General features: G+C 49.3%; 1 protein-coding gene across 3 annotated transcripts in view; it reads left to right on the top strand.

Moving 5' to 3' along the window:
• Positions 1 to 11907, top strand: part of scaf8 (SR-related CTD-associated factor 8) — a 115424-nt gene extending 103517 nt beyond the window's left edge. For all 3 annotated transcript variants that reach the window (XM_056427030.1, XM_056427032.1, XM_056427031.1), the window contains exons 16-27: positions 1443 to 1640; positions 3121 to 3189; positions 3566 to 3691; positions 4179 to 4287; positions 6388 to 6567; positions 6867 to 6985; positions 7288 to 7396; positions 7564 to 7622; positions 7703 to 7805; positions 8074 to 8167; positions 9265 to 9422; positions 10042 to 11907. In XM_056427030.1, the coding sequence (XP_056283005.1) occupies positions 1443 to 1640; positions 3121 to 3189; positions 3566 to 3691; positions 4179 to 4287; positions 6388 to 6567; positions 6867 to 6985; positions 7288 to 7396; positions 7564 to 7622; positions 7703 to 7805; positions 8074 to 8167; positions 9265 to 9422; positions 10042 to 10745 (2028 nt within the window). In that variant the 3' untranslated portion in view covers positions 10746 to 11907. The remainder of the gene's footprint in view (positions 1 to 1442; positions 1641 to 3120; positions 3190 to 3565; positions 3692 to 4178; positions 4288 to 6387; positions 6568 to 6866; positions 6986 to 7287; positions 7397 to 7563; positions 7623 to 7702; positions 7806 to 8073; positions 8168 to 9264; positions 9423 to 10041) is intronic.
• Positions 11908 to 12005: the final 98 nt, after the last annotated feature.

A 12005-nucleotide genomic window follows, 5' to 3' on the forward strand; every position in this document is an offset into this window, starting at 1 on the left:
CGCCCACACCCCTCCCCCCACACTACTGTCTCTCCTTCTTTTCCCCTCGCGTTCAGTCTGCCACTCTGACACAGTCTTTATTGCAGCGTTGGAGGGTCGTCTCCAGAGTGGCCACGCTGTAATGAGCTGCTGATGAGTCGCAGGCTTATTAATTGTGTGTGTGTGTGTGTGTGGCAGCTCACCAGTTTCAGGGCTGAACGACTTACTTAGACAAGCTTACACACACGTGTGTGTGTGTGGGTGGGTGTCGATGCCTCCGGCGTGTGGGAATGAAGGCTGCATCGATCGGTGTGTATTGCTGTGCGCTCTGTATTCGTGAGTCCACCTCCCACACAACAAGGCAGAGAGTGCTGAGCCGCTGTTTTGCCATCCCGCTGTGCTGTTAGTCGCCCTGCAGCGGAGTGGAACCCGCCATTACCGACACGTATCAGCCTCCGCCGACAAATTATAATCCAACATTGTTTGGCGGAAGGACGGCTGGTCGTCAAGAGGCTGTTGGTGAGAGGAGAAATCGCATGCGCTCCACAGTCTGGCGTAGCTTGGTGCGGTTGATGAAGTCGAGCTCGCCAAGCTCGTCAGCTCAGACTTCAGGATGGATTTTGATCGTGTGGGAACATTTACTGCAGTGCTTGAAAAGCCGCCGTGTCACACAGAGAGGAGAGAGGCTTCTTTTCATCCCTGCTTATCTTTTGTACGTCCCAGGGAATAGAACAGAGGGGCTGATGATAGTTGCATGTTTTGCCACAGTTGCTCTCAAACTCCAAAGTCTTACCCGCCACAGGCAACACTTCACAGCACGGGGCCTACGGCTCATGGTAATTTCCCTACCGCAGGCAATGCGGTCCAATAGAGCGACGCAGATTTGCTGTTTCTGTTGAAAATGGCATGAGTCTGAGTGCTTCACGGGGTTCCACCTATCAGAAGTACAAAGCGGGCTGAGGGTAACTCTGATACGTTTGTGAATGAGCCGAGGTGTTATCATTCGATGTGTCTAACCTGCCCTCCACAATATAAACCATTACAAACTAATACGAGACCTCTTGGGGTCTTAAGGCATCTCAAATGTGGAGTTGATGTGACACAAAGCTGCATAACTGTCCATTATGGTTTAGAAGAATGATGGAATAATACAAAATAAATCTGCTGGGGTACCAAGTCAGTCCTTCAGATGCACTGCACAGTCTTTGATGCAAAGCCAATTAGCATAGACTGCATAGCTAAATCTCCCCGACGCTCTGAGTGCCCCCAGGAGAGTCCCTGGCCATGATCAGTGCAGAATTATAGACCTCATTATTTTATACAGCCACTGTGTGAAGTGGAACTCATTAATGGTGAATAGCTCGATGCAGTTGTCTTAGTGTGATCCAGAGTTTATCCAGCTGGCTGTTCCCTGAGCTGCCTCACCTAAATACACCCCGCCCCCTCTCTGTCGCCCCCTACAGAGCGTGGACACAGTGTGCACTCTCTCGGGTTTGATGGACAATACCAAGGAACCTCCAGGGAGGCGGGCGTCAGAGATGGGGTCGGGTCCCACGGGAGACGCTCCGCTGCTCCGACCCTGCCCCAGGCACATGAGCGCCACCGAGAGGTTACGCAAGGTCATCCAGGAGCTGGTGGACACGGAGAAGTCCTACGTCAAGGTGAGCCCGCGCAGCTTCTCCCACCGCTTCTTATTGTCGAATTTCTTATCAGCTAACAAGAATATTTTGATCAAACTGAGTTTATTTAACCTCTGTTATAAAACGGTATCATGTTTATGCCGCCACGCCAGCCCGTGTTGTGGTTTGGGAATGTTCGTCTGTCTGTGGATTCGCCTGGCATCAACGTCCACCTGGACTCGATCATGAGCTGGTTAGATTTTGGTGGTCAAAGGTCACCGTGACCTCACGAAACACAGTTTAGCTATAACACAACAATTAATATTAATTAATTATATTAATATATTAATTTCACACAAATATTTAAAGTGGGATCTTTTGGACAGACATGGATATAAATGGCTTCACTGGCTGGTGGGCAGAGGCGACCTTGACGTAGTTTTAATGCCTCAAGGTTGAGTAGTTTTAATGCTTTTTAAAAATAGTTTTATTGCTTTTTTTTTGTCTTGGAAGAAAAGAAAGAGGCCGGACAAAAGAGAGAACAGAAGTTTGCCAATCAGAGTCTCAGAAATAGTATTTGACGTGCACTTTTTTGTGCAAAGAAGAATAGGAAGATATAACATGCCAATGAGTGATGGTGCTTCTAGATGGATTTCATATCCTCTGGACAGAGCCCGTTCCCTCTCCGGTCTTTATGCTGCGCTAAATTAACCAGCAGCTCCATGTTTGACCGACGCCGATGAAGATGAAGATGGTATCAAGTCTTAGCAAGAACGTGAATAACTGTGTATTTCTCAAAATGCTGAACTTTTCCTTTAAATATATAAGATATTATGTTTGAAGTGACACAGGACATAAAAAGAAGAAGAAATGAAACAGACGCTTTTTTTTCACAGTGAGAGATCCTCCTCCTCCTCCTCCTCCTCCTCCTGTCTCGCCTTATTTGTCATGCTGTTGCCCTAATGGACCTTTCCCTCTCCGACACACATCAAAGAGCCACATCCATGATCTTTTTGACTGTGCAACACTTGTCATGTCTGCCACTTTCGCCCCTTCTTCGTCTCCTCCTCATTTTTCATTAACTCTTTCAACTTGCCGTTTATTTGTAATTGAGTGAGAGGATTATCTTCCCAGAGTGCTTTGATGCAGGCCTGCTCGCCTGTATCCATGCCCCACTTGCGGCTGAGGTAGTTTGGGGAGGAGGAGGAGGAGGAGGGAGGAGGAAGAAGGAAGAAGAAGAAGCTCATAAATCAACCTAATGAGAATATATCCACTGATACCGAGACGAGCTACAGCCACATTAAATTAGGAGAGGGAGATGGAGGGAGAAGATGGAGGAATGAGATGATGAAGACGAGGGGCTGTTACAAGGAGACAATAGGAGGTTGTAAAAGGAGAAATATGCAGTGATTTGATGATGAGAGGGATTTAAAAGGACGCACCAGTGAAGGGATAAAGTGAACTATTGCTGATTGATTCCTTGTCTCCTTCCTCGACCTTCCTCTCATCTCTTTGTGCACAGGACCTGGCCTGTTTGTTCGAGATCTACCTGAAACCCCTGCAGAATGAAACCTTCCTCACACTGGACGAGGTAGGTGGCGAGCGTGTGAAGTATGATGCACATTATGGAAGGTGTGCAGGCGTCCAGAGGCGTGTCCTGGGAGGTGGAGCTTGGAATCCATAGAGTGTTTAATACCGGGAGGTCACATGGGTCGACTCCGCCCGGCGGCATTTCTACAACACTCCCGGGTTCCCGTCTGACTCTGTTATGAATTACAAGCTATCGTGGCGCTTGTTTCTTCATGTCGCCTGATATTCCTTCACTCTCTCTCCCTTCTCCCCCTTCCACTCTTTGCTCTGCTCTTTTCCTGTCCTCCATCCTTATCCATCACCTTCCCACAATTCCCTCCTACCTCCTTCCTCTCTTCCCCTCCTTCTACCCGTCATCCCACGACTCTCCTCCCCAGATGGAGAGTCTGTTTGGCAGCCTGCCAGAGATGCTCGACTTCCAGAGGGTCTTTCTGCAGACTTTGGAGGAGAGGATCGCCTCCTCGCCAGACTTCAGCATTCTGGAGACCCCCTCACAATTCAAGGTGAGATACACACACACACACACACAGGGACATATCACCTTATTGATTAAACGTCCAAAGTATTAGGATGGATTAACTCAGGATGAGTATACGGAACAACATTATTATTAAACCAGGTGATTTCCCACCAATATTCCAAAGAAAAATGGATGATCTTTGAGACCGGGGCGTCCCCCGGGTGACTCACAGCCTCGACATGAAGACGAGTGCTGTCTATTGATCGAAGCGAAGGTTCACAGGTTGGATTGTGAGCTGCTGAAAGCTAGTGAACTCCAGAGGTGAGAGGGAGCGAACAGAGAGGCCGTTTGCTTCTCCTCCCCCGAGAGAGAGAGAGAGGACAGAGTGGTTCGGTCATGACTTCCCATGTTCGCACTCTTTCATCCCTTTCCTCTGTACTCATTGGGCTTTGTGTGACATCGCGCTCTCGCCGCCCGTGTGTGACCCCGGGCCCCCTGCCTGTGTTTTTATTTTCTCTCTCGGTCGACAGAAGCTGCTGTTTTCTCTCGGGGGATCGTTCCTCTACTACGCCGACCACTTCAAGCTCTACAGCGGCTTCTGTGCCAACCACATCAAGGTCCAGAAGGTCCTGGAGAGAGGTAGGTCACACACACCTACACACACACACACCTACACACACACAGCCTGAATACACTCTGCACCAAATGGACTCTCGCAGACGCGTACTGCTTCAGAGTCTCCCACACACTCGTTGCACTCGTGTTGCATCCATCTCCCCGTGGGCGGCCTGGCCCTCGTCTTTTTGGAAAGAAATCAATGATGTGCCAAAGTAAATGTCCAGCGCGAGGCGAGTGAAGCCCTGCACAGCTCCAGCGAGTCCTTTTACGATCTCCCCCATCGCGCACGCAAAATCCACAATTTCCTTTTTCGAGCTCTGGTTTGTAAACGGTGGTTTGAACTAATACGTGCATTTGTTAGGACACAGTTTGGATAACCTTGTCCACGCGGAGCCTCACAAAGGAGCCCCCATCATGCCCTGCGTCGCATGGGAGAGAAGTTGATTCATGGCTGCTGCCACGCCGGGCCCCCTTCCGCCACTATTTTGGGAACGCTGCCCAGTGCAGAGAGGAATGTAAGAAGATTGGCTTTGTTGTCGGGGGAGGGGGGGGAATTGCCCCCTAGTGCTGCTTAAATCTGCCCCATTACTATAATTGCTATTCCTCAAAGTAAGCAACAGGATGGATGTCTAATGGGATTAGCAAAAGAAAAAAAACCTCATAGTCCCCGTCAGAATCGCCGTGAGGAGAATAAAGTGAGCTGGAGTACGATAGCAAACAACGGCGATGCATGAGAGAGTTTTCTGCGGCGTAGAATATTTAAATTCATGAAAGATTATGTTTACTAATATTTTGATGCCACCATCGGGCAATAGAAGATAGCAGATGGATCAAACTTTCTTTGTTTGTAGTTCATATATATATATTATATAATATATTTATATTTGTATATATATATATTATATAATATATATATTATATTATATATTTATATATATAATATAATATATATAATATAATATATTTATAATATTATATAATATATTTATATTTGTATCTATATATATATAAATAAAATATGTACATATAAATATATATGTATATATATAATTGTATATATATGTATATTGCATTATATAAGCATGAACACATGCGATTTGTTTTTTAAAAATTATTTTACTTGGATGTATAAGGTAAAGAGTATTTTCTATCCTTTTCTTGGCGTCGTGATGATTCTTCAGTCCTGAAGTCTGTGGCTGAAGCCAACTCCCAACATGTCTCCAAGTGAAGGGAAAAGATACCCGACTCAAAGTGTCGTACTCTCAGGGTCCACGTTCCCTATTCTTTGAACGGTGTGGTGAACTGTATCATAGCTGCTGCACACACACTCATTTCAGAACGACATGGAGTGCATCAATGGCGCAGTACAGAGGAGAGTCGAGGAGCATAACGAGTATGCAGTCGGCTCAACGTGGTCACAGCCAGCTGATCCGAGGACACAGAGAAGAAATCTGTGGGAGTTTGTCAACCCTTTAAGTAATTATATGCCGGTGTCTGCCATTTTCATCACCACCCCCACCCCCCATTCCCATCATGCCAAGGGCCCTGGGTTGCCTTAGTTTCTCTGTTTATTTGTCGACTCGTTAATTGCCTGCCAACTACTCTGGGAGGTGTCGGTGCAGCTGCCTGTCTGTGGCTGCGAGAGCTCTAATTAATACTTTAATGGCCCCCCTCAGTGGAGGCACACTGCGCGGGGGAAATGTCATCACCTTTACAGACGGCTTTTGGCAAACGCACGAGTCCCAACTCGGTCATCCGCTGGATTTTTCTTTATTTTTCTTTGACTTTCGCCATGCGAAAGCGGCTCGTCCCCAATTCACCGCGGTGCTCGGAGGCGACGGACTCGGTGGGATCGGATGCCTCGGCAGATGTTTCCGTTCAGATCCGCTGGAGAAGCCGACGCCACCCCCTGCTGGAGGCGGCTTAATGCTCCATGGCTCTCCTCCGGCCCTCGGGGACAATGTCGGACCCAAAGGAGGGCGTCCCAACGCAGCCGGCTACACATCTCTCTCACCAGCAGCATCAAGACACACACACCACAAAAACCAAGACCATCAACTCCTGAAAGATTCAGATTAATTCAGTATGCGTGTGTGTGTGTGTGTGTGTGTGTGTTTTCAGCTAAGACGGATCGGACCTTCAAGGAGTTCCTGGATGCGAGGAACCCCACCAAGCAGCACTCCTCCACCCTGGAGTCCTACCTGATTAAACCGGTGCAGAGGGTCCTCAAGTACCCCCTCCTGCTCCGGGAGCTGGTCTCCCTCACGGACGCCGACAGCGAGGAGCACTACCACCTCACCCGTAAGGAGACATGCACACACACACACACACACACACATGGGGGAGGATGGGCTCTAAATACGGCCCATCTTCACACTTGTCACTTCAGTGTCTTGTTTACATGTTATGACGCCTGCGAGCATTAAGCGGCCGATTTTGAGTTTGTGCGTCGCTTGTTAACGCACACACACACACACACACACACACACACACACACGTACGTTGCGTAAACAGAAGCTGCTACTGCGACGCATCGACGGTCGTGGATGTTTATCCGTGTGAGCGCCTCATCCTGGTGTCGCCCCCCCCCGCCCCCGCAGAGGCCCTGAAAGCCATGGAGAAGGTGGCCAGCCACATCAACGAGATGCAGAAGATCTACGAGGATTACGGCTGCGTGTTCGACCAGCTGGTCGCCGAGCAGACCGGCCACGACAGAGAGGTAGGGCCGCGTGGCTTTAGCGTGGTACGTGTGTTTAAAGTTGCCGTGACGACCCTCGGTGCTCATCCCGATCAACGGGGCTGCCTCGCCTCTAGGGATCCAATACGTTCGTGAATCAATGGATTATTGAGTTGGAAGCGACTGCAGAATACATATTTAAAGTGAACGCTCACGAGGGCGTCCCGGGAGCTGCCTGTTTAAACGGCGTCACACATAGAGACGGATACGTGGTGTGTGTCACCCGAGTGTGTGCGCCTGCTGGTGACCTTCTGGTGACCTTCTCTCTGCTGTGTGTCTCTCAGGTCACAGAGATTTCTATGGGAGAGTTTCTCATGCATTCCTCGGTGGTCTGGCTCAACCCGCATTCATCGCTGGGCCGCATGAGAAAGGACCCCGAGATGACCGTGTTTGGTGAGTCCGCCGATGTCGCCGTTGCATTCTGGGACAATGCCTCTCCCTCTTTTTCCCTGCCCTCCACTTCCACTCAAGGCGTTGACTGGTTTTCCTCTCAAACTCCACCTCCCGCCGCGTTCCCCCCAGGAGGAACTGAGCCTCCGATGTGTTCTCTCTCTCACCAGTGTTCAAGAAAGCAGTGATATTGGTCTACAGGGAGAACAACAAGCTGAAGAAGAAGACGGTACGCACCGTTTCTGTCGCACGCCACCAACGTGAAGTCTTTGTCGTGAAACTTGCCGTTTGTATCTCTCCTCTTCCCAGGCCACCTCTCGCGCGGCGCTCTCTCACGGAGACTCGGACCCCTTCAAGTTCCGCTGGCTCATCCCTCTTTCCTCGCTGCAGGTCAGACTGGGAAACACTGCAGGTGAGAGGCGGGCCCATCGGCCCAGTGCCCCACTAAATCACTCACAAAGTACATCTATTAAATCTTTTTGTTCCCTCTCTCCCTTCATATCGCCGCACACAGAACCCCTTAGCTCATTCTCCTTGCCCACACACACACACACACACACACACATACCCCTCTCTTCTGGCATCTATCCTCCCTCCCTCCCTCCTTATCTCATTCTGAAGCCGTAAACCATATTTGGAGCGTGTGATTAAAAGCCTCCCCTTCATGTCCTCTCTCCCAGGATCAGGCCCAGAAAGCAGCTGCATCTGGGAGCTGATCCACTGCCGCTCCGAGGTGGAGGGCCGACCGGAGACGGTCTTCCAGCTGTGCAGCAGGTCAGAGACGGAACTTTCAGGTGCAGTCGGTGACGATTAATGCCGGTCTGCATCCATGCACCCCGGAGGCTTTCTCACCCGACTCCGGGGATTGTTGTGCGTCTGCTCGGGTTATTCTATTTCTGAGTTCTCCGTTGGTACGGTCCATCCTCATGAAGACATTATCTCAGGAACACCTGGGGGGGGGGGGGGGATTTCTTGGCGTAACCGTCCACCGGTACTTGATGATGAATGGATTTAGATTTTGGGGTTCGAGTCCGTCTCATCCTCGGAAATTAAATATTTCAGGAACGTCTTGTCGGAGTTTCTTTACATTTGGCAGAAAAAAAACCGTAATACGGTAAAATAATGAAATGAAGACATTTTGAACAGACATGCATGTGAATGACAACATGACCCGTTGCCAAAGGGAAGTAGTTCTAGTTTAAAGGATAATTAAGGTCTATTAAATGTTACGTGTGATGTTGGATTATTTTCAACCATTTCTATTGACTGTGATAACACTGAAGTAGTCAAAGTAATGAGCTCGGCCCTGAAGTCCAACGGGGCGAGAAATACAACTCAATACATTCAGACACGTAAACAAGCCGACATTCAACCAGATGTCCGCCACACAAGGCGGACATCTGGTGAACTGGGTGGGTCCTGATTAGACTCGAGGAAAACAAGCGTATTTAATCCATAACCTGCTTCACCATTCGAGAAGCATAATGACTGCTCTAAGTAGCTCGCATGCTGAAACCAGAGAATACAAAGGTTTAAAAAGCTTTCTTTAAAAATATTTAGTTAAATCATTGAATCTTTTAAAGCCATTTTTATTCTCATATTTTAGCCCCTCCCCCCCCTGGATCCTGTGTAGCATGTACCAATACAACGGTCTACACAGGGGTGTCGCCGCACTGCGACCCTTGACCCCGTCGGGAAGTGCCGTGACACCGTGTGAAATTGGGATCACTCCAAATGAATTACCTCGCCCATTTCCCCGGGGACCCGATGGCACTCTCTCTCTCTCTCTAATCCCATGAATCTATATTTAGCGTCTGGCATCCGGTTTACGGTGCCCGCGCGCTCACCTCGCTGTTCTGGTCCCCCTCCAGCGTGCCGGAGAACAAGGTCAACATCATCAAGGTCATCCGCTCCATCCTCCGGGAGAACGTGAGGAGGAACGCGCAGAGCGAGGACACGCTGGAGAGGAGCGGCAAGGAGCGAGGAGCGGCCCCGCTGCGCACCTCCTTGCCCTCCGCCGTCAGGCTGGGTGAGCTCCGAGACTCGGGGAACGCCTTCGTGTTCTTATGTTCGGCGATTATTGATCTATGGATAAAACGTGACACTGTTTTTGGTGTACGGGGTTCGTACGGTTATGGAAAGCCTGGAAAAGTCCTGGAATTTAAAAATATTAAACTCCAGGCCTGGAAAAGTCCTGGAAAAAAATAAAAATCCCAAAAGTTTTTTTGGGAAAAGTCCTGTAAATGTTTTATATTCACGTGTTAATTTACGCTGTGTATATATATATATATATATATACGCTGTATGCTTTGGAATTCTCATTGTTAGTTTAAATACGACATGTTCTCACTTTTCATGTACACACACCGAGATTTCACAAAATGTTTGGTCATGGAAATTTTGTTTAAAGTCCTGGAAAAGTTATGGAAAAGTCCCGGAACTCCATTGGTCAACATGTGTGAACCTGTGAGCAGCTGGGAAGTTTCCTTATTCCAACCCGTTCTCAGAGGGCCGAGGAGCGATTGCTCCTCACTTGTCGGCATCCCACAGTTTTAAAGCTGGAGTATAAATGTATTTCAGGAAAAGCTTACGGGGCGGAGCTTGTGTTGTTTTGTTGCGTCTGACCCCCGTCTCCTCGCTGGTTGCAGGTTCCACCAGAGCTTCCTGGTTGTGCAAACATCCGCTTGGAGATCTCTCCTCCCGGGCCGGGAACCCCAAGCCGGGGCCGGACTCTGACGAGGGGAGCTGGAGCAGCGGGACCTGCAGTTCGTCCGGCGCTCCTCCGGCGGCGTGCGCCTCCTCCGAGTCGCACGCCGCCACCGTCCAGCAGAGCTCATCTCGGACGCCCGGGTCAAACTCGCAACCCCGCTCCTCCTCCTCCGCGAAGGAGTCCGATATTTTAAGTGACGAGGACGACGACGGTTTCAGCGAAGGGGTCGCCAGGAGGAGCAGCGGAGACGGCAGTTCCCCGACGAGCGCCATCGACGCTCAGTTCCTCCAACTCAAACTGTCCGAGGACGCGGCGGCGGCGGCGGCGCCGGCTCCCTGCGTTCAGCCCGAGAGCGTCGGCGACACCCCGGAGACCCAACCCAGACTGATACGCGGACAGTTCGGTGCGGTGAAGAGGAAGAGCAGCAGTTTCAGGAGGAGCCAGAGCACCCTGTTGAAGACGCACAGCCGCTCCCTGGACAGCCAGACGGACGCTGACGCTCCGGCGGGGGGCGTCGACCTCAACGCGCTGCTGGAGAGAGAGTTCAGCGTGCACAGTCTGACTTCGGTCGTGAACGAAGACTGTTTCTACGAACCGGCGGAGGGCTGCGCCGCGGAGCCTGAAGGTGCCTCCTCCTCGTAGGAGGAGGAGGATACGACCTGAAGTCAAGCTCGTCAGGGGAAACCGGGCCGCTGAGAGAGCAACACGTTAGGTTAACTGATCTGATGAAGCCTATTGGCTGACAGATTCTCTCCCTTGAGGCGATTTCTGTGTGAATGATAAGAAATGCGATGAATCCGCCAGGTACCGATGCGTTGGAGCGTTAGAGTCTCTGAGCTTCTCCCCACAAGCCGTCTGAGTGACGTCTTCATCCCATTTCCCCTGCAGCTCAAGCCGATAGGCAGTTTTTATTAGATTTTTTCTTCTTCTCCCAGTCCCTGAAGTTAATCGTCCACATTGCATCGAGAGTCGTGTGCAGATGCTGAGGCCCAGTGTGCCGGCCAGCAGGCGTCCACACAGAGGTCATAGGTCACAGAGCCACACACCTTCAGGTCCCCTCTTATTAAACGTGATGACGTCAGTCTTCCTGAGAATAGATGAACCAACAGGAAGGACACCTTCACAACCAAACTTGCTGTATTTTGTGCACTAAAGTGCATTATTTGCCGATATATTTGAACTATTTTCTATCTGTAGAGGTTTTAATGTAATTAATGCTGTTGTTTTTTTAAATTTATTGATAGGTTTGACTATGTACAGTGCAACTTGGCAAACTTACTTTTTGAGTGAAGGCGTGAACTGTTTGATCCATTAGTAAACACACAAGATGTGCTACCGCTCCACTTTTACTCCGCTGACTTTTAGATGTTACCTCCTGGATTTTGGTCGTCTTTCCCTTTTTTAAATTCCAACTTGTGGTTTATGTGGGAATGTACAAGTGTTTTGAGGTCTGGCTGCTTGATGATTTAAACTGCAATAATGTTTAAAAACCCAATGTTTCCTTTGATGTTTGCCCCGTATATATATATATCATCTTTTCTATCTTTTGAAACAGTTCTATATTCATGCATACTTGACACTGTACAGGTAAGACAAAAAGGAGTTGGCAGAACATTCAGCTGATATTTTTGTAAAACTCTTGTTTGCCACCTCCTAAAGTACCTGTTGAGGTACGATAAAGAAGTAACGACTCATTCTTTACCTTCTCAACTCTACCTTGCCTTTAATGCTAGCATACCAATGAATGTGAATGCCCCATTCTTATGGAAGTGTTTTAAAAATAAATATTTTATCTGTGAATAACGCCTGGAGAGCAGTGCTTTCAACGTCCCCTTCAGAGTGTCGGTTCAGTTTGGGCTCTCATCTCGGGCTCGGGGCCCGGTTAGCTGTCGTAACAAATGC

The sequence above is a fragment of the Pseudoliparis swirei genome, chromosome 11 (assembly GCF_029220125.1).
Source record: "Pseudoliparis swirei isolate HS2019 ecotype Mariana Trench chromosome 11, NWPU_hadal_v1, whole genome shotgun sequence".
NCBI lineage: Eukaryota > Metazoa > Chordata > Actinopteri > Perciformes > Liparidae > Pseudoliparis > Pseudoliparis swirei.